This window comes from Macaca thibetana, chromosome 9 (assembly GCF_024542745.1).
Source record: "Macaca thibetana thibetana isolate TM-01 chromosome 9, ASM2454274v1, whole genome shotgun sequence".
Lineage (NCBI taxonomy): Eukaryota > Metazoa > Chordata > Mammalia > Primates > Cercopithecidae > Macaca > Macaca thibetana.
The window spans coordinates 121709244-121732325 of NC_065586.1; the positions used below are offsets into that span (position 1 = coordinate 121709244).

General features: G+C 40.0%; 1 protein-coding gene across 2 annotated transcripts in view; it reads right to left on the reverse strand.

Moving 5' to 3' along the window:
* TEX36 (testis expressed 36) overlaps window positions 1-23082 on the reverse strand; it is an 89000-nt gene that overhangs the window by 54194 nt on the left and 11724 nt on the right. Inside the window, exons 2-4 of one of the 2 annotated variants that reach the window (XM_050803801.1) lie at window positions 17219-17350; window positions 16392-16472; window positions 11080-11577 (exon numbers count right to left, since the gene is read on the reverse strand). In XM_050803801.1, the coding sequence (XP_050659758.1) occupies window positions 11281-11577; window positions 16392-16472; window positions 17219-17350 (510 nt within the window). In that variant the 3' untranslated portion in view covers window positions 11080-11280. Of the gene's footprint in view, window positions 1-11079; window positions 11578-16391; window positions 16473-17218; window positions 17351-23082 lie in introns of those variants that run through there. The other variant, XM_050803802.1, reaches the window with a different exon arrangement.

Below are 23082 nucleotides of genomic sequence, written 5' to 3' on the forward strand. Positions count from 1 at the left end.
GCATCACCCTCCTTCCGTCTGCTGAATAAACCCATCATCCCTCTCTGTTACACTATTAATTCTTCGTTTTATCTATCATTAGGCTTTCAGTAAATAAATAAGTGAAGCCAAAACAACTGCCTTTATCCATAAGTAATCAAAATGTGTTTAGTGCTTTAGTAAATAGCTCGTTTTCTAATTTTCCTTTAATTAGCAGAGAAAGAATTCAAATCAATTCCTTATCTGTCAGATAAAAAATTAGATTCAGCTTTTGTTCTTACACATATATCCAAATTTTAATGTACGCAAGAAACACAAATTCATAATTGTTCCGTAAGATCATATGTATGCAATACTAAACACATTTCTACATTGATCTTCTCCCTTTCGTCACAGCTTAATAAAATTATAATGATGACCTTTCAAAGTCTCATTGCCTGATCCACATTTACACAGCATCCCTAGCTCCAAATCTCGGCTATTGCAAGGGGCCTGCTGCATCTCACTGCCTGACGGTCTATGCTGGATGCACCACGGGCAGCACTGGGGTCTATTACCACTCATGCGTTTCCCTAGAAGCCAGCACGGTACTTAACACAGAGGTAGGGCTGTGATAAAAAAATTGTCACCAAATGATGAGTAAATACGTAAGGTCTTTGGGCATGCCTTACATCGTGTTCATACCAATACACATGATACTGTGGCTACATCACCTGTCCCAAAGGGAATGGGGCAATAGAGAGTGGAGGGGTGTGTCATGAGGCTGAGGGTGGGAGGGACTGTGGCCATATTGAGGAGTGAGCTGTAAAACAGCCCAGATTCAGTTGGCAAACATGATTGCTTTAACCCAGACTCTCCTGGTTGATTGAAGATATCCAGCAGAGTCAAATCCTTTCTCTAAACATCTAGAATGTCATGAATATGAGGCAGTGCTTTCAATACAAAATATTCTTTGGAGGAACAATAAGATTTCTCCTGTGGGATTATGTTGAGACTTCTCAATCCTCTTTGGGAACCATAACGGCAGATGTTGGAGAGGGATTGGATATGCCACTCATAGCTGATACCGGTCATGGAATCTTAGACAGAGGCTATAAACAACAAAAGAATGTTTAAAATGGCTTCAGTGATTCTCCTTCAGGCCAAAGGAATTACAACCATGTGTTCTCAGCAGAGGAGGCGTAGTATTCCGCTATGGTCACTTATTATCCTGTCAGTAGCTATATGGAACGTGGATAAGGAGCAAAGTTGTTCTTTCCGTTCGGAACTGGGACTGTCCCCTGCAGATGCTGCAGCCAGATCAGTGCCCAAGTGGAGTAGAAATCATTGTTCTTGGACTGAATATTCTGATGCTAGCTCCTATTTGGCAGGAGGAGAGGAAGAAGGGAAGAAAATAGGATTTGTGTTCTTGTGCCTGTATTACCCAATTTGGGAACTTACAGATCTGTTTAATTTCGATTGGGAGAGAGAATAAAGCATTTGAGGTTATTTCGGTTACTCTGTGCGGAAATCACACGCTACACCTAACAGATTCAACAATTTCATAGAGCCGTAGTCAAGCGCGTGAGTTACAATTTTATTCATTCCATTTATTCAGTGAGTCAGGCTCTGACAGGGGGTTGATTTGTTGTTTAATATTTGGGGGGATTATTTTGGTATAGCCGTAACATGTTTACTTAAATACCGTGTGTTAAATGAGATGTTTTGGTTTGTTTTGATGGGTACTTATAAAGGCAATATACAGCACTTCACACTTAGCATTTTCCCATCCTCAACATGGCACCAGGATTAGCGCAATGACTGTCCTGTGTGTTTGGGAACAGCCAGGTTTGTTAAACCCAGAGAAAGGCAGGACTAGAAGACAGGGCTACTGCCAAGGCAGAGCTGAGCTGAAGGGGATCTTTCCAAAACACTGGGTCCCAGTGCCATGCTAGGACCAAAGACTGTGGGTGGCAGCAAAGAGCCCAAAGGAGAAAATTGATTCTTCTTGCTTGTTTTGTGGTTCTTAGGGTGTTACCATAACAGCATGGATTCTTCCCTGTACTCAACAGAACATATGGGAAGCCTATAGTTAGCTCATCATTTCAACCCTTCCTCCCCCACACCCATCTCTCCCCCCTCCCCCGGGAATCTTCAATATGGGACCAATTTTTCTGTAGGTGAAAAAAAAAAAATTAATTGGGATGAAATGTCCTTTTCTCCTGAACTGTAGGCCAGCTGTGATAGGTCCCGAACTTTGATTGAAGTTGCAATTGGCCACTAAACTGCAACGTAGAAATTGTTCCTAGAAAGGCTGTAGAATTAGCCAGGGCAGGAGAAATGTCACAACACCTGATTCCCGTGCCTGGCCACCCAAACAGAAATGGCTTTGGCCAAAGGCAGCCACAAGATACTCTAACAAAAAGAAGGCACAAGGCAACTTTTAAGTCATGGTCCTAAATGCTAAAGCAGACCAAATGAGAATGCACTTCTCTAAAAATAGGCAGCATTTAAAAGTTGGTTTCATATAGGAAATGATCACTTTGCCCTTCTAACCATCATGTCTGAGGGCCTTTACATCTGATTTTTGCAAATATAAATTAGATACTCAATATGCAGATGCCTGCTACATGCACGAACAGTGACTGAAGATTCCTAGTATGGGTCTAGAATGGGTACTAGACAGCCTCGCCATGAAACATTATTACCCCCGGGTGTCATTTTAATGTCTAAGTCATCTCTCAGATGGCACAAGTCCAACTCTAATGCATTAAAACAGAAGAAATCTATAAACACCTTCATGTATTTGATTAGTAAGTTGGGGTTTCTTTAACTGGCTGTTTATTCCTCTGTTCAGAACAACACGTTAAAAGAAGGAACCAACAACAGCAAGTCACTGACATTGTGCCAATTTATCAAAGACTTTTAGTTTTGTAAAGTGGGCTGTTGTATTGGGGGCATCTACGCTAGAGTTCCCAGGACCTAGCCCCCCATTCCTGTGCAGTATCCTTTTGTTTTTGACTCACTGGATTGAGAATTGTGAGATGGTTGGACAGTGTTATTTCTTTTGTAGAAAGCTGCTAAGAAAGACTGGTTTTAAGGGGAGGTTATCTAATTTGTGTTTCCATAGGTGGTAAATATACCTTTCCCACTCATCAATCTCTGTGTCCCTCCACATAATTGCAGATTTGGTTCTGTATGTCTTTTGGGTAATTTTTTGAATTTCACTTCCCATAAATTGAATTTTGTGTCACTCCTGTTAGGGACTGTTGGTGTTTAGGCAGAGAAAGGAGAGAAGAGGCAGAAGGCTCCACAAGCAAGGATTTTGTGAGGACTCCCTGGGAGAAGAAAAGAAAATGCACCTGGTGGAGAACAAAGCTCCTACATATCGAAGGCAAAGACAGGGCCTTGCAGAGAACTTACCACAGACAAAGTCACGTAACCCTGCGCGTCAGATATAAGCTTGAGAGTTATGCACATTGCAGGCCTCTGATGTCACAAACCTGCCTGTTAAACGGCATTCTGTTAAACCGCAACAAAAACAGGGTCTCTTTGAAACAGAGGACAGGAGAGAAGCTACCAAGATTCCCTCAGAAAAAGGAATGAAAAATGGAAACTACGATGCTTGCTGATTTAATATATGTGAAATGTCTTTTGATATTCTCTTTATTTGTGACATTTTTTAAGATTTCATTTTAGTGACCACAAAATCCCTTAGCCTGTATTTCCTAAAGTATGGGAGGGAGTTTAGGTAGCTGCCAGGTGCAACATTAAATAATATTGACTTACATGTTAAGAAAGGTCTTTTCTTTTCTTTTCTTTTCTTTTTTTTTTCTATTCTATTTCAAACCTTCTGTTTAGGCTAAGGAGAAAATCTTGGGTTTGGTGATCATATGTCCAACACCTGTCTAATACTTACTAATTCCCTATTTCAACAAACCAAGACCAGGCCTCAGGCAAGAGGTCTTTAGGAGGCAACAAAGTCCAGCTGGAATTTAATCGTCCTGGTTGGTTGGTTTGGTTGGTGGGTGGGTGGGTTGGTTGGTTTGGTTGTTTGGTGGGTTGGTTGGTTGGTTTTTCCATTTTATTTACTTTTAGATTGGCTTCTATCTATGACAAGTGATCCCAGTTTTCTAAGTAATGGAAGATAGACAGGATCAAATTGGGCACAGGTCAGTTCGGCTACAAATGTTCTCTGTTCCAGGGGTGCTGGCATGGAGGCAGTGAATTTGAGAAGAGGCATGGTCCAGGGCATTTGACAGGGCTATTCACAGAGGTTCTCTGCCAGGGCAGTCCTCAGCACATTCTCTGTGCAAAGTGATGAACTAGATCTGTGTCAGTGACAAAGTAGATGAATTGACAGTTATCACTTGGGTCAGGAGGGCAGGGCAGTGTCCCAGAAAGGCGGCAGTAAACAGACTGGGAGCCCCTCCCCAGAACAGGAGCTAGTGGCCACATCTGGGGCAGTCTTTTCTGCCTCTCCCCGACCCTCATGCAGACAGTGTGAGAAAAACATATATACTGCTCACAGGTGAGCTATCAAGGATCCTCAAAAAGCAACTGTAATGCCAGCACATTGGGAGGCTGAGGTGGGCCAATCATTTGAGGTCAGGAGTTTGAGACCAGCCTGGTTAGCATGGTGAAACCCCGTCTCTGCTAAAAATACAAAAAATTAGCCAGGCGTGGTGGTGGGTGCCTGTAATCCCAGCTACTCGGGAGGCTGAGGCAGGACAGTGGCGTGAACCCCAGAGGTGGAGCTTGCAGTGAGCAGAGATCGCACCACTGCACTCCAGCCTGGGCAACAGAGTGAGACCCCATCTCAAAAATAAAAAAAAGAAACAGAAAAACAAAGACAAAAATACAAAAATTAGCTGGGCATGGTGGCACACACCTGTAATCCCAGATACTCAGGAGGCTGAGGCTAGAGAATTGCCTGAACCCAGGAGGCAGAGATTGCAGTGAGCCCAGATCTTGCCGCTGCACTCCAGTCTGGGCAACAGAGCGAGACTTCACCTAAAAAAACAAAACAAACAAACAAACCAAAAAAACCAACATGAGCATAAAATCAAGTCACAAAATGTTCGCACCATGCAATAAAGACAAATAGACACAACAATACCCAAGGAAGCAAAGTGGGTGGAGAAAAATAACAAGCTACAGAAATAAGTAAAATCATTATCAAGCAGAATCAAATATTACACCCACAAACAAAAACCAAATAGAGACTTTGGAAATTAAACTGTTGTTTGGTTACAGGAAAACCTCTATAGATTGGCTAAATAGCAGAATGGATCATTGAAGAGCCACTTAGTAAACTGGAAGATAAAGTTTGGGGATTCTCCCAGAAACCAGTGCAAATGGGTAAGTAGACAAAAAATATAAAGGAATACTTGAGAGCTGAGGAAGATAGAGCCAGGTATTTAAGTAACCATCTAAGAAGCATTCTCGAAGAAAATAGAGTAGAGAAAATAATCAGAGATATAACTGAAAAAAAATTCTGTAACTAAAAGAAAATGGAAAATAAAAAGACAATACTGAAAGTGAAATACCCTACCTAATTCCCAAGTGTGTATGTTATATAAATGTCAGACATGACTAGCTAATTAAGAAGCTAGATATAATCTAATTTTATAGCCAGCAAAACACACACACGTAAAACTGTGAAGAAAATCTGAATAAGGCCTGTGAATTGCACCAACATCAATTTCCGGGTTATGATATTTGTGGCACACAGAATTCTAAGATGACCTTTAATGAACCTCACTCTTGTATAATCCCCTGCCCTTGAGTGTGGCAGTACCTGTGAATATGATGTCGTATCAATTCCATGATTATGTTATGTTATATGGCAAAAGGGATTTTTCAGATGAATTAAGGTCTCAACCTTAAAATATGAAGGTTATCCTGGTTGGGTCAAGCCCAATCAGGTGATCCCCTTAAAAAGGGCACCAAACTCTTCCTCATGAAAGAGATTGCAAAATGTGTGAGGGATTCCACTCGAGGTTTTCCATTGCTGGCATTGGAGATGGAGGGGGCCATGTAGCAAGGAATGCAGCAACTCATAGGAGTTGAGAAGGTCCCTGGCTAACAGCAAATGAGGAAGCAGGGAATCTCAGTCCTCCAACCACAAGGAACTGAATTGTGCCACAACCACATAGACATGAAAGAGAACCCCCGGCCTCTGATGAGAGTGCACCTCGATTTTAGCCTGTGAGACCTTGAGCGGAAGACATCACCACGTGCACCCAGATGTCTGACCTGCAGAGCTGTGTGCCAAGTAGTTTTGTTATAAGCCACTAAATTTGTAGTCACTTGTGACACAGTACTATAATTTTAATATTTTCCCTCCAAATTCATGTTAACACTTAATTTCCAATGTGACAGCATTGAGAGGCGGGACCTTTAAGAGATGATTGGGTTATAAGGGGTCTGTTCTTACGAATGGATTCATCCATTCATGGATCCATGGTTAATAGGTTATCATGGAAGGGAGACTGGTGCCTTGATAATAAGAGAAAGAAAGACCTGAGAGAGCACGTCGGCATGCCCAGCCCCCTCTCCATGGGAAATCCTGTTCACCCTGGGGACTCTGCAGGGAGTCCTCACAGCAGGAAGGTCCTCACCAGATGCAGCCCCTTGGCTCTGGACTTCTCAGCCTCCATAACTGTAATAAATAAGTTTCTTTTATAAATTACAGTTGTAATTTATAATTTTAAATTGTCTTTCCAGATATCCTATTCTAAGCAACAGAAAATGGACTAATATGCACAGCAATAGAAAATGAATATTCTATTTTACCAGAGTTATGCCAGATATTAGCATTGGAGAAAACTGGGTAAAAAATAGGCAGAACCTTTCTGCAGAATATTTTTTTGCAACTTTCTATGGCCCTATAATTATTCCTTCTAAAAAAGAAATGCGTAAAAGGGAGATTGTGTATTCTTGTCAAATACATGTAAAACAGTGACAGAAATTGACTATGTGTTAAGCCTCAAGAACATTTTAAAATTTTCAGGAAGCAGAAATCACACAAATCTTAATCACTGACCACAATGCAGAAATTATTTAATTAATAAAATATTGACAATGAAAAATAACAACAAAAGAAAAAAATCAAATACATTTCTTAATAATTATTGAATTAAGAAAGAAAACAGACTGGGAGCAGAGGCTCACACTGATAATCCCAGTATTTGGGGAGGCCTGGATAGGAGGATCTTGAGCTCAGGAGTTTGAGACCATCTGGGCAACATGGTGAAACTCTGTCTCCACAAAAGATACAATATAGCCAGGCATGGTGGCATGCACCTGTAGTTCCAGCTACTTGGGAGGCTGAGGGAGGAGGATCACTTGAGCCCCAGAGGTCAAGGTTGCAGTGCAGTGAGACATGATTATGCCACTGCACACCAGCCTGGGCAACAGAGCGAGACCCTGTCTCAAGACCAACAAAACAAAACAAAACAAAGAATAAAAAGAAAGAAAACAACTGCAAGCTACTCGGGAGGCTGAGGCAGGAGAATGGCGTAAACCCGGGAGGCAGAGCTTGCAGTGAGCTGAGATCCGGCCACTGCACTCCAGCCTGGGCGACAGAGCGAGACTCCGTCTCAAAAAAAAAAAAAAAAGAACAGTAACAAGAAATAACAAGAGCACCATGATGTGTCTATGTATAGTGGCATTCTGAGGGAGTAGCCTTGACTACATTTACAAGAAAACAGGAAAGACTGGAAATAATTGAGTTATGTTTTCACCTTGAGAAGCTAGAAAAAGAAAATCAAAATAAGCTCAGGAAAGGAATTAGTAAACATGAAAGCATACATTAATGAGATCAAAAGCAAACAACAGCAACAAAAATGTAGAGTTGGTAAATGGAGCAAAGGCATGTAAACATTCAAAATGTCAAAGGACAGGATGTGACTTTAAAAGCCTTAGAAAAGAGAACTGTATTAAAACACCAACATTTTACAAAGCCATGTAAAACAAATGGTTTCCTCTAAAAATAAAAATGATCAAAATTAGAAAAGAAAAAAAAAATGGAAGTACCATACAGACCAATCTCCATAAAAATAAAGGGAAAAGACATGCCAAGATTTGCACCCGAAAACAGCCTCAGGTCCAGGAGTTTTCCTGGCAAATTCTATAGGTATTTGCAATTTATATAAGCAGTGTCAGAGGATAGAAAAGGAGAGAAAGCTGCCTTCAACTGAAAGCTAAAATAATAATTGCAGAAGTTTAAAAACTAAAAGACTGCAAGTAAGATAATTGCATGTCGAATTCTGAATGCATCGGAAGCATAATACCTCATAACAACTAGAGTTTGTCCCAAGAATGCTAGAATGACTGAAGTTTAGAAAATCCACTGATATACCTTATTATATTAACAGATTAATAGAGAAAAACATAAGATTATCTCAATAAACACCAGAACATTATTTGCTATAATGTCCCTCCATACGTACAACCATAGCACAAACTCAGAATTATTTAATAATCTTAAGCAAAGGAAGTCCTAAGCACGACATGAAATCCTGAAGCCATTAAATAAAAATTTCATTCATTTTACTGTGTTAAAATATGCAGGGCTTTTATATGATGTATACCACACCAAAGCAAGATATTAACAGTAGAGGAAACTGTGGAGATAAGCGGGGAGAGTGGGTATACAGGAACTCTGAACTTTCCAATTTTTCTGTAAACCTAAAACTGCTCTGAGAAATAAAGTTTATAAGCAAAGAGGAACAAAAAACAACAAAATAGATAAAATACTTGAAATATATTTGACATGAAGGCTTAACATCTTAATCTATAAAGAAATCAGGACCGGGCACGGTGGCTCATGCCTCTAATCCCAGCAGAGGAGGAACACTTGAGGCCAGGAGTTCGAGACCAGCCTGGGTAACATAGTGAGATCCCATATATAAAAAAAAAAAATTAAAAATTAGCTGAGTGTGGTGGCGTGCTCCTGTAGTTCTCATTACATAGGAGAATCACTTGAGACTGAGAGTTTGAGGCTGCAGTGAGCTATGATGGCACCACTGCACTCCAGCCTGGGCAACAGAGCTAGATCCTGTCTCTTAAAAAGAAAAGAAAAAGAAAAAAAAGAAAATGAAGATATATACTCTCTGTAATAATATTCAAATTGTACCTGAGGTCCTATCCAATGCAATAAGATGGGAAAAATATAAATGTTGGAAATGACTTAAAATAGTTATTATTTTACAAATGATATAATTTTCCATTTAGAAAAATCCAGGCCGGGCGCGGTGGCTCACGCCTATAATCCCAGCACTTTGGGAGGCCAAGGCGGGCGGATCACAAGGTCAGGAGATCGAGACCATGGTGAAACTCCGTCTCTACTAAAAATAGAAAAAATTAGCCGGGCGCAGTGGCGGGCACCTGTAGTCCCAGCTACTCGGGAGGCTGAGGCAGGAGAATGGCGTGAACCCGGGAGGCGGAGCTTGCAGTGAGCCGAGATTGCGCCACTGCACTCCAGCTTGGGCGACAGAGCGAGACTCCGTCTCAAAAAAAATAAAAAATAAAAAATAAATAAATAAATAAATAAATAAAAAACAAACAAAAATCCAGAAGAGAATCCACTGAAATATTATTAGAAATTTCTTTTTATTTTATTAGAAGATTTATTTATTTATTATTAGAAGTTTAGCCGGGTTGCCAAGTAGAAGATTCACATACAGAAACCAATAGCTTTCTCATGCATCTGCCAAAACCAATCTAAAAGTGCAACTAAAACATTCAAAATAGCCACAGAATTTCAAAATATACAGGAATAAACATGGAAAAGAAACACATCAGACCCATGTGAGGAAAATTATAAACTTTACTGAAGGATATAAAGTAAATTCAAACAAAGGGGAAGATGCAGTATAAAGGTGTCCGTTTTCCCATAAATTAAAAGCTAAATTTGGGGAGATGCCTATCACATTGGCAATGTTATTTTTGTTGTTGTTTGTTTGTTTACTTTGCAAGCTTATTCTAAAATTTATGTACAGAAAAAAATATCCAAGATAAACAAGAAAATTTTGGTAAGGAATGATGGGGACACTGCTCAGTCTATAGAAAGGAAATAGAGGAGGCCACTGCGTGGGAAAAGATACTCAGCTTCACTAATAATTAGAGAAATGCTAAATAAGAAAATAACAAGGTCCCTTTTTTCCCCTTAAATATCCTTAAATATTTAAATGATAATGTGAAAGGGGAAAAACAGAAATTCACAGATACTGTTAGTAGGAGTTCAACTGGTCCAGTCTTTTTCAAAACCAATGGCATTATTTCTCAACACTTTGTGCGTTACTGACAACCAAGCATTAACAAAGTAACTTTTCAGAGTCTATCCACTCCAGAGGTTCAGGGAAATATGTATCCAGAGAGGCTGATCAAGCACGTTCATGTACCACTGTGTCTAACAGCAAAAACACTAGAAATTATTCAAATGACTATTAAGATAATTATTTAAAACAGAGTGAATTTGTATTTGGGAATATAGGTAGTGATTTTTTAAAAAATCAGTCTATTCTTATAACACTGCAAGAATTCCAAGACACATTATTAAGTATCAAAAGAAAGCTGTAGAAGGTCAGGTGCGGTGGCTCATGCCTGTAATCCCAGCACTTTGGGAGGCCAAGGTGGAAGGATCACTTGGGGCCAGGAATTCAAGACCAGCCTGGCCAAGAAGGTGAGACCTCATCTCTACTAAAAATAGAAAAATTAGTCCAGCGTGGTGATGCACACCTGTAATCCCAGCTACTGGGAAGGCTGAGGCAGGAGAATCACTTGAACCCAGGAGGTAGAGGTTGCAATGAGTCGAGATCGTGCCACTGCACTCCAGCTTGGGAGACAGAGACTGTCTCAAAAAAAGAAAAAAAAGAAAAAGGTAGAATATTTTGCACTGTGTAACATAGTAATGTTAAAAATTTATGTGTTAATGCAGATGTATATGCTTGTAAATGCAGACTAAGAACAAGTAGTTAACTTACTTCTGAGGACGTACAGGATTGGAGATGTGGTGAAATCAGGAGGACTTTCGTTTCCTCTGTATGGTTTGAAATTTCAAAATGAAAATGTGACCATATAAGGATGTACTTTTTAAAATTCCCCAAAAGTAAATGTGGCCATCCGAAAAGTTTATTTACACATGCGTATGTCATCACATATTTATTTCACAAAGATCTGAATGCTTTTTGACCTTATAAAAATCATAAAAGCACTTAAAAAATTAAATAGTAGTGCTGGATCAGAAAACGTATGCTTTTAGGATGTCTGATGAAATACCAATATTAAAAATTCATCAAAAAACTTCTGGGAGGATTAGGACTCCAGTGAAGAGATAACCTTTTTGTCAATAGTGAACCTTACCTTGGGCTTCTTTTTCAAAAACTCTGTATATCTTCGCTCAGGAAGAAATGTTAAAGTGTTCCATATCTCTTTATAGCATCGTGGAAAGCGTCTGAAACTTGAGACCACCACGGCTTCTTTATGCACATATGATATTTGGTTATTTGAAAAGCCATCAAGACAAGATGGAACATAGTCACATGCCCAGAGATTAAAATTTCTTGAAACATGTTGCCTCTTATCTGGAGCGATCTTCTTACGTCCCAGGCCCTGGAGAAGAATTACAAGATTAGAAGGAAAATATTCAAGGTCACATAGTTTTTTGTTTGTTTGTCTGTTTGTTTTGTTTGTTTGTTTGTTTTGAAACAGTCTTTGTCTGTCGCCCAGGCTGGAGTTAAGTGGCACGATCTCAGCTCACTGCAACCTCTGCCTCCCGGGTTCAAGCAATTCTCATGCCTTAGCCTGCTGAGTAGCTGGAACTACAGGTGGATGCCACCACGCCTGGCTAAGTTTTTGTATTTTTAGTAGAGACAGGGTTTTGCCATGTTGCCCAGGTTGGTCTTGAACTCCTAAGCTCAGGCAATCTGCCCACGTCAGCCTCCCAAAGTGCTAGGATTACAGGCGTGAGCCACCGTGCCCAGCCTCAGTCACCTAGTTCTGAGGTGTTTCTTAAAATCAGTTACTTGACATGTATATGTTGAAATGCACCCTATGATGACTGTCTCGAGGTCTCCTTTACCAACCTGTTGAAGGTTATGAACTGACACTCACAAAACCCTGGCGGGGTTCTGTTATTGTCCTCACAGTCTTCTGGTGCCACCAAGGAGCCGGGGCTTTTAGAGACATGGAAGGCAGAACCAGAGAGAATTCAGCCAGAAACAGACTGTTAGACAGCCTCAACCTTAGGGACCCAGGTAGGTTCCCTTTGCCCCAACATCGCCGACCCTCCCTGCTCCCCAGCACTCAGTGGGACCAATGATGACTCTTTCTCTGAAAAGTCTGAGGAGGCCGACTTCTTTCCCATCCCTAAGGGCTCCCCTGAAGGACCCAGCACCTTTGGGTACTGGCCCACCGGCTTCCTCATTCACTCTCAGCGCCTTACATGTGAACCTAATAATTACTGTGTACTCAAAACTGTACATTCTGTTTGATCACAACTAGGTGAAAACCAAGAACAAAAACACTATACTGACATGAACGACTGAGAGGAAACGGACGTTACATTACATAGACTTCACATCAGTAAAGTGAGGTTTCTGTGATGAAGGGTCAATGTCAGATTCGCAGCAGGAGATGCAAGGCACATTTCAATTAGAGTAATTTGAGGACAGTCTATAAAGGGACTATCTACATATGTGTGGGTATGTGTAGGGACACCCCGAGGGGTTGTGCAATGGCTCCAGGACTGAGGGGACTGGGGAGGAATGTACTCCACATAGATCAGCCCCCCGGAACCAGAGTGGGGAGAAGAGGAAGAGAGTGGCACTGGAGGAACAAGTGTATGACGCGGGGCACAAAGTCCAAGTCAGCTTCTAAAGAATGACTTGAGGATACTCCAGCAAATTGAAAAACAAGTAAAAGAAAGGCATGATGAAAATAGGGGAAAGAGCTTCAAGGGAAGTAGCAAGTAAAATTTATGGATGAAATCTAAATGCTTGCTAATAATGTGACTATGAAATGTATTGAATTGTACAAATTCACAAAATGGAAAGGAGGGAGGGAAACAGAAAGACAGACAGAAAAGAATTTACAACTAAAATTCCAGGATTTCAACTTGATTAGGGAAATGAGGGCCACGTCTCTGAGCTCCCAGCTGAAGTCCAGGAATGGCACCTACAGAACTTGGAGGATACAACCTGGCCACCAATACAGCAGCCCTGAAGCAGGAAGTGAGATACAGCCTGCTGAAAGACTTACCTTATTCTTGGGGAAAAGCTATAGTTACTAATTTTTATACATAGAGTAATATAGTGTTAATATAATTTTTAAATATTTATACTTGAGGGCAAGTACTCGTAGAACATCAATAGAAGTCAGAGTGAGCAAAAAAAATCAGTCTAGCAAAGTCATGAGAGGAAGAAAAAAAGAAACAAAATATAAGCATAATAAATAGGAAACATAAAAGTGAGATGGCAGAAATAAAACCAAAAGCATAAAATGTCATAATAATGTGAATGGGCTAAATTCTCACATAAAGAAATAGATTCTTGGATTTTTTAAAAAAACTATGCCGCATTCTACTTATCATAGAAGACAAACGCAAAGCAAAGTGACTACAAATTATGGAGACAAAGGAATGGGCCACAACATAAAGAACAAACATTAGCAAAAAGAGAGTAATAGTGACAATGCTAGTATCATAACGTAGATAGAATTCATGGCTGAAAGCATTAACGCATATAAAGAGAAACACTTTATATTGATAAACGGCAAAAGCCATCATGAAAATAAAACAACAAAAATTTTTGATGCAGAAAGATATGGTATTAAACTACATAGGCAAAAAAACTTTAGAATCTCAAGAATAATCTTAGAAACAGAAATTGACAGATCAATACAAAAATTAAGACAAGCATGAGAAAGGTTTAAATAATTTGCAGTCCTAAATTAATAAATATAAAGAACTTTGTAACCAACATGGGGGAATATATATTATTTGTAAACAGCCACAACACACTTGTTAAAGTTAATCACATACAAGACAACAAAGATAATCTCATATTTCAAAAAGTGAAAATCTTAGATTATACTCTTTGAAATTTACCATAACCCATAAAACTAGATATTAGCAATGAATAGATTATTTCTAAAATTTTTAACCATATAGATAATTCAAAACATTCTTCCAATTTTTTTAGGAAAAGGGAAATTAAAAATTAAAGCATAGGCTATTTGAAAGCAAATAATAATGAGACCTTAATTGGAAAAACCTTTGGGATGTAGTCAAACCAATAATCTTAAAGACTACTTATAGTTTTAATAAATTATTAACAAAAACAATTGCAAGTATGTGAACTAAACATTCAACTGAAAAAAAATTTTTAAAGGAACAACAAAATAAGACTATTTTGAGAGATGTTATACCAGTACATTTGAAATGAATTAGATAAATTTTAGGCAAATATATATCAGCAAAATCTACCCAAGAAGAGGTAGAAAGTTTGAATAGATTAATAATCAAGAACAAAAGAAAAAGTAATAAAAAACTTACTCTAAAAAATATATCAAACCCAAGTTATTTCATAGGCAAATTCTGTCTAACCTTCATTAAACTGAAAATCCAAATGTTATATAAGCTATTCCAGAACATAGAGAAAGTTGGAAAGCTTCCAAGGTTTTCTAGAAGACCATCATAACCTTAGCAAAATACAAGTGGTACAATCCTGTTTATACCATTAACAAATATACATTTATGTGTGTACATTTGCATGTGAATTGGAAAAAGTCTCAAATTTTACCCACAAAACCATTACTAGCAGTGAGTCATCAAGGTCAGATTGTGAGGAGGGAAAATAAGGGTGTGAATTTATTTTTAATTTTATACAATTCTGTATTATTTCAGTTTTTAAAGGACATACGTTGCTTTGATTATTTGAAAAACAATATTAAGCACTCCATTTACAGAAGCAGGCGAAGTGGGTATTCTGGTTCTGTTTTCAACATTCTGCCAGAAGAAAACCAGATTTTTCGGGTTAAGGCACTTCTATTTAGTTAAGACATTGTAGTCTAGAAGAAAGAGGGATTTGGGGCAAGTTGTTTAACTTTACTGGATCTCAATTTGCTCATCTCTAAATTGAGATGATAAGTGTAATGAGCCTGTAGGATTGTTGTGAGGATTGAATACAATAATACGAGATGTTGGTATATGGCAGATGCTTTCTAAATGGTGGGCCATTAATAACATCTTCATCATCTTGGACTTTCAGCTTCCATGAGGATTTGCAGATATCACTTGATGCAGCTTTCTACCTAATAGGTTTCCCTGTGCTGTGCAGTCTGGTAGCCCCGAGCCACATGTAGCCACTGAGCACTTGAAATGTGAGTTGTCTAAGTTGAGATGTTATGTAAGCGTAAAATACCACCTAGATTTTAAAGACTCGGTTTGGAAGGAGGAATGTAAAATATCTCATTAATTTTTTATATTGATTACATGTTGAATGGACAATTTGGAGAATTATTGGGCTAAATAAATTATTTTTGTTTGCTTGAGATAGGATCTCACTCTGACACCCAGGCTGGAGTGCAGGGTTCGTGGTCATAGCTCACTGCAGCCTTGAACTCCTGGGCTCAGGTGAACCTCCTGCTTCAATCTTCTGAGTAGCTGGGACAACAGGCATGCACCACCACACCTGGCTAATTTTTTAATGTTTTGTAGACACGGAGTCTTACTAGGTAGCTCAGGCTGGTCTCAAGCTCCTGACCTCAAATGATCCTCCCACCTCAGCCTCCCAAAGTGCTGGGATTTCAGGGGTCAGCCACTGCTCCCAGCCAATAAAATATGTTATTAAAGTAAGTTTCACCTGTTTCTTTGTACTTAATGTAACCACTAAAACGCTTAAAATTATGCATACAGTTTGCATTACATTGCTATCACATAGTGCTGTGTTAACCACCATTGTGTCAGACTTCATGTTCTTCAGTGAAGGAGAACTCACCACCTGCTGAGAAAAGGCAACTCCAGTCACGAGGAAATCCTTCCTTCTATTATGTAAGCTCCTCCTCCTTCTGACCTTTCCTTGTGGATCCTGGCTCTGCTATCCAGAGATACGCATAGCAGTCCCTCCTTCCCATGGCAGATCCTCACAAGAAAGCTCGCAAAAGAGACAATTTATGGGAAGGCACTTGGAGAAGGATGAAGTGCACACACACCTAGGCAGAACACTGGTGTAGATCTTGAAAGCGGCGTGGAATTCTGAGAGCTTCCAACATTTTTTTTAACCTGTTATGAGTCTTGTTTAAGATCTCGCTTTGTTTTGACCTTGTTCCAGTTTTGAGGCCAGTCCTCTATCTTCAACACACCCCAGAAAATCAAGATCTCTTGTGTTGTTCCCTGTTTTATTAATAATTTGGAAAGAAATACTCACGGAGTCAAGGTAGCATCCAGAGTTCTCCAAACTGTGCCGATTGTCATGCACGGAGAAGGGGAACTGGTTATTCACTGCTTGCTGGAAAAGTGGGATGGAAGAGAAAGGGCACACATTAGAACCCGGCTTGCTTTCAGAACTGGGATCCGGTGATGTGGAAGGAAGATGGATGAGGCAAAGTAACCTCTAAGAAAGACAATGAAACCTGGCCCCCGAGATGGAGCAGATACAGGACAGGGAGGATATCTACGTGCTCATCAGCCCCGGGGCTTTGAAACCCCACCTTATTTCCAGCTTCCTGAAAGTCATAAAAATTCTCTTTCAAAACACCTTATTTGGAGGCAAGGATGGAAAAGCGTATAGGCTCACAGAGCCAAAAGCTGGGAAGGACTTTTGAGGCTATGTAGACCAACTCCGTCATCTGGCCAGTAGGAGTCCCAGGAGATGAGAGCCCTGGCCCAAGGCCTCACTCGGGGGGACCCTGGCAGGTATGACATGGACCCTTGCTTCTCCTTCGTGCCACTGCAGGGCCTTGAAGTTGCTCAGGAATTGGCCGGGGAGGCAGGAGGTGCATGTTAATGAGCTGTGGGCTGGAAGGATGTTGCTTCCTGTTCATGGAGGAGCCTGACTTGATTGTCCGTAGCAGGAGGTAGTTCCTGCTGGAGAGCACCAGGGTACGGGGTGGGGACACTACCAACCCTTAGGGTCCAAGGATAGTAAATGCACAGTTTCTTACAAGGAACAATTGCTTGGCCCAACGTGCCAGCCTTGCTGCCCCCTGGGAGGTCCACAGGAGCCCATGGCTGTGGCCAGTGTTCAGGACTCACCTTCTCCCGGACTTTGTATATAGGCGGCAGCTTCCCCTCCACTTGCCAAGGTGAGTGTGGACTCTGGGGCTCTTTTAACATAGCCCTGGTGTTGGATTCTGATGTCTTTTGCGTTAGCCCAATGTGAGGGAACTGGAAGAACAGCACACGCCTTGATTAAAACCAGACACATTCGAATCTACAAGCCAAGTATCAGGGCTTCCTCTGTACAGTGATTAAAATGCAATTTGGGTGCTTTTGGCATGCAATGGAAATGGCATAATTTTTGTAATTTTCAAGTATTCTTTCCAAGACAAAAAACATTGTAATGGCCCAGAGCCATCACTGCCGGTTGTTTCAAGTTACAGAGGCCACCCCTGCTGTGCTGGAGCCTGGAAATGTTTCCATAGCCTGGTAAGGAGGGTGTGGTCCTCAGAGAGTGAGCAGACACATTCTGAGGAGACAGAAATGTGTTATTTGAGGTCCTTCCTGTGGTCAGGGAGCTCCCAGTACTGAGGACCTAGGAGCCAACCCGCGTTTATGGAGATGAGCCAACCTGCAGCAACATAGGTATGAGGTGGCCCTAAGACCATGGGAAGAGGAGGAACAGAGAGTCCTAAATGATTCTCTGCTGGTAATGTGGGATGGTATAGGGGAGGTAACGTCTAGGAGGGAAAAAGAGGGGATAGAAGGCTGTGAAGCAAGAAAAATGAAGACAATGAGGATTATCTAGAATGTGTCCTTGCAATCTCAATCAACAAAAGACTGGGAAGGAAACAGGACTGGGCAGAAGGGGTTGGTCCCAACAAGGGCCTCTGTTGACTGGGCTGGGAGCTCTGGACTTTGGGTGGCCCCTCAGAGTTGGGGAGAGGGGATCCAGTCTCTGTGCACCCAGCAATGAGGCATTGGATTCATTCCTGGGCTACCCCTAGAAGAGGGGGTGACCCTAGGGAGGCAGCTCTCTTCAGCCAGCAGATCTCTGGGTGTGGGCAGGGAGGGCCACACTCCCAGCAACTGGAGGGATGAGTCTTTCATTCCTGAAGCGGGATGTGGCTGGCTCTTGATGGCGAGAGAAACTCACCCCAATTTTATTTGAATGGCACCTCTTAAAAGCCACCCCAACAAAGTGAGCTCTGAAGCAGGACTCTCTAGGAGGAAATGAATGGAAATTAAAAAGACAAGACCCAATTCAATGAAAATTCCCATAAAGGGAGAAGGAAGCATAATGTGGTTGGGTCAGAGGCCAGACATTCAGAGGTCCTGAGTCCAGCCCCAGCTCTCTCTCCTGTCTCCTAGGTGAGCCTGATGAGAGAAACTAAACTTTCTCAAGCCTCAGTTTCCCTATCTGTAAAATGGGAGTAATAATACCTACCTGATGTGGTAGATTTGATACAAAGAGGAAATGTATACACTCCAATAGTGTGAATAGTTTGCAAATGTTTTTGGCTAAATAGCAATCACATTTTCATTATCCATTCATCCACTGATGAACACTTAGGTTGATTCTATGTCTCTGCTATGGTGAATAGTGCTGCAATAAACACGCAAGTATAGGTATCCCTCTTATATATTGATTTTTTTCTTAGTAGATACTCAGTAATAGCATTGCTGGATCAAATGGTACTTTCTCTTTTTAGTGTTTTGAGAAATCTCCATACTATTTTCCACAGTGGCTCTACTAGTTTACATTTCCAGCAAAAGTGTGTAAGAGTTCCCTTTTCTCTCCATCCTCGCCAACATCTGCTATTTTTTGTCTTTTTAGTAATAGCTATTCTGACTGGGATAAGACGATATCTCATTGTGGTTTTTATTTGCATTCCCCTGCTGATTAGTTCAGCATGTTTTCATATACCTGTTTCCCATTTGTATGTCTTCTTTTTTAAAATTTAAAATTTTGTATGTGTACATAGTAGCTGTATATATTTATGGGGTACATAAGATGCTTTGATACAGGCATACAGTGTGTAATAATCACATCAGGGTAAATGGAGGATCCATCTCCTCCAGCATTTATCATTTCTTTGTGTTACAAACAATCCAATTCTACTTTTAGTTTAAAATGTACAATAGATTATTATTGACTATAGTCACCCTGTCGTGCTATCAAATACTAGATCTTATTCATTCTAACTATATTTTTGTCCCATTTTCCATCCCCACTTCCCCCACCACTACCTTTCCTAGCCTCTGATAACCATCATTCCACTCTCTATGAGTTCAACTGTTTTAATGTTCAGCTTCCACAAAGGAGTGAGAACATGGGAAAAGTTTGTCTTTTTGTGCCTGGCTTATTTTACTTAACAACATGTCCTCCGGTTCCATTTACATTGTTGCAAATGACAGAATCTCATTCATTTTTATGACTGACTAGTACTTCATTTTGTATGCGTATCACATTTCTTTATCCATTCATCTATTGATAGACACTTAGGTTGCTTCCAAATCTTGGCTATTGTGAATAGTGCTGCAATAAACATGGGAGTGCAGATCTCTCTTCAGTATACTGATTTCCTTTCTTTTGGGTATGTACCTAGCAATGGGATTGCTGAATCACATGGTAGTTTTATTTTTAGTTTTTTGAGGGACCTCTGTACTATTCTCCATAGTGGCTAATATGGTTTGGTTCTGTGTACCCACACAAATCTCATCTTGACTTAGAATCCCCAAATGTCAGAAGACGGACCTGGTGGGAGGTGATTGGATCACGGGGGTGGATTTCCTCCTTGCTGTTTTTGTGATAATAAGTGAGTTCTCATGAGATCTGATGGTTTAAAAGTGTGGCACATCTCCCTTTGCTCACTGTCTCTCCTGCCGCCATCTAAGATGTGCCTTGCTTCCCTTTCACCTTCTGCCATGACTGTAAGTTTCCTGAGGCCTCCCCAGCCATGCAGAACTGTGAATCAATTAAATCTCTTTTCTTTAGAAATTACCAGTCTCAGGTAGTTCTTTATAGAAGTGTGAAAACAGACTAATACAGTGGCTATACTAATTTGTATTTCCACCAGCAGTGTACAGGTGTTCTCTTTTCTTGATATCCTCACCAGCATTTGTGATTGCCTGTCTTTAGGATAAAAGCTGTTTTAACTGGGGTGAGGTGATATCTCACTGTGGCTTGGATTTACATTTATCTGATGATCAATGATGTTGAGTACCTTTTCATATACCTGTTTGCCATTTGTATGTCTTCTTTTCAGAAATGTCTATTCATGTCCTTTGCCCACTTTTTAATGGAATTACTTGGTTTTTTGGTTGTGGTGGTGGTGGTTGTTGTTTTTGTTTTTTACTGTTGAGTTGAGTTCCCTGTATATTCTGGATATTAGTCACCTGTCAGATGAATGGTTTGCAAATATTTTCTTCCACTCAACAGATTGTCTATTTACTCTTTTGATTGTTTCCTTTGCTGTGCAGAAGCTTTTTGATTTAATGTAGTTCCATTTGTCTGTTTTCATTTTTGTTGTTTATGCTTTTGAGATCTTAGTCATAAATTTTTTGCCAAAAGCAAAGTTCAGAAGAGTTTTCTCTAGGTTTTGTTCTAATAGCTTCAGGTCTTATATTTAAGTCTTCAATTCATTTTGAGTTGATTTTTGTATATGGTGAGAGATAGGGGTCCAGTTTCATTTTTCTGTGTGTGGCTATCCGATTCTTTCAGTACCATTTATTGAACAGGGTGCTGCTTCCCTGATATAAGTTCATACTGGCTGTGTCAAAGATCCGTTTTCTGGGTTCTCTATTCTGTTCCATTGGTTTGTGTGTCTAATTTTATAAAAATGCCATGCTGTTTTGGTTACTATAGTCTTGTAATAAGTGATGCCTCCAGCTTTGTTCATTTTGCTCAGGATTCCTTCGGTAATTCTGGCTCTTTTTTATTCCATATGAATTTTAAGATTGTTTTTCTAATTCTGTGAAGAATGACATTGGTATTTTGATAGAGGTTGCATTGAACCTGTAGATTGCTTTGAGCAATATGGTCATTTTAATGATATGTCTTCCAACCCAGGAGCATGGGATATTTTTCCATTTGTTTGTGTCATCTTTAATTTCTTTCATCAGTGTTTTATAGTTTTTCTTATAAAGATATTTTACCTCCCTGGTTAAATTTATTCTTATATATTTTTGTAGCTATTATAAATGAAATTGCCTTCTTGATTTCCTTCTTAGTTAGATCATTGCTGATATATATAAAAGCTACTGCTTTTTGTATGTTGATTTTGTATCCTGCAACTTTACTGAATATATTTATCAAATTTAAGTGGGGTTTTTTTTTGGTAGAGTCTTTAGGTTTTTCTAGATATAATATCATATCATCAGCAGAAAGAGACAGTTTCACTTCTTCTTTTCAAATTTGGATGCTTTTTATTTCTTTCTCTTGACTGATTGTTCTGGCTAGGACTTCTAGTACTATGTTGAATAGGAATGGTGAAAGTGAGACTCCTTGTCTTGTTCCAGTTCTGAGAGCAAAGGCTTTCAACTTTACTTCATTCAGTATGATGTTAGCTGTGGGTTGGCTGTATATGGTCTTTACTATTTTGACTTATGTTCCTTCTATGCCTAGTTTGTTGAGAGTGTTTATCGTAAAGGGATGTTGAACTTTATCAGATGCTTTTTCTATGTCTGTTGAGATAATCATATGGTTTTTGTCCTTCATTTTGTTGGTGTGATGTGTCATGTTTTTTTATTTGTGTGTGTTGGAGCATCCTTGCGTCCCTGGTATAAATCCCACTTGATCACAGTATATTGTATTTTTGATGTGCTATTGCATTTAGTTTGCTGGTATTTTGTTGAGAAATGTTGTATTTATGTTCATCGGGGATATTGGCTGTAGTTTTCTCCCTGCACCACGCCCCCGGCCTTAAATAGCTGTTTATTGGCAGTGTGCTGGAAAGGGTGATGAAGTTAGCATTCACAGACGACATCACACACCACTGTCACGAGGGAGGCAAGAGCACAGGCAAGCCAACCTGGAGCCCCCAAGGAGGAGGCCCCCTCTTCAAGAGAGTGTGGCAGGGGGCAGGGCCTGGAGTACTGGGGACAGCCTGGGGACACCTCCGCTTGGTAGGCGTGGTTAGGCAATTGCTTTTGACATTTTAATCGTGCAATATTTGTTTGCCCTTTCCTATATCCTGAATGATATTGCCTAGATTTTCTTCAAGGGTTTTTATAGTTTGGGGTTTTACATTTCAGTCTTTAATCTTGAGTTAATTGTTATATAAGGAAGGGGTCTAGTTTCAATTTTCTGCATATTACTAGCCAGTTCTCCCAGCACCATTTATTAAATAGGGAATCCTTTTCCCATTGCTTGTTTTTTTCAGGTTTGTTGAAGATCAGTGGGTTGTAGATGTGCAGTCTTATTTCCAAGTTATCTTTTTTGTTCCATTGGTCTATGTGCCTGTTTTTGTACTAGTATCATGCTGTTTTGGTTACTCTAGCCTTGTAGTATAGTTTGAAGTCAGGTAGCATGATGCCTCCAGTTTTGTTCTGAGATGGGGTTTTCTAGATATGGGATCATGTCATCTGCAAACAGACAGTTTGACTTCCTCTCTTCCTATTTGAATACACTTTATTTCTTTCTCTTGCCTGATTGCCCTGTCCAGAACTTCCAAATACTATGTTGAATAGGAATGGTGAGAGGGGGCATCCTTGCCTTGTGCTGGTTTTCAAGGGGAATGCTTCCAGTTTTTGCCCATCCAGTATGACATTCACTGTGGGTTTGTCATAAATGGCTGTTACAATTTTGATGTATGTTCCACCAGTACCTAGTTTATTGAGTTTTTAACATGAAGAGATGTTGAATTTTATTAAAGGTCTTTTCTGTGTCTATTGAGATAATCATGTGGTTTTTGTCTTTAGTTCTGTTCATGTGATGAATTACATTTATTGATTTGCAT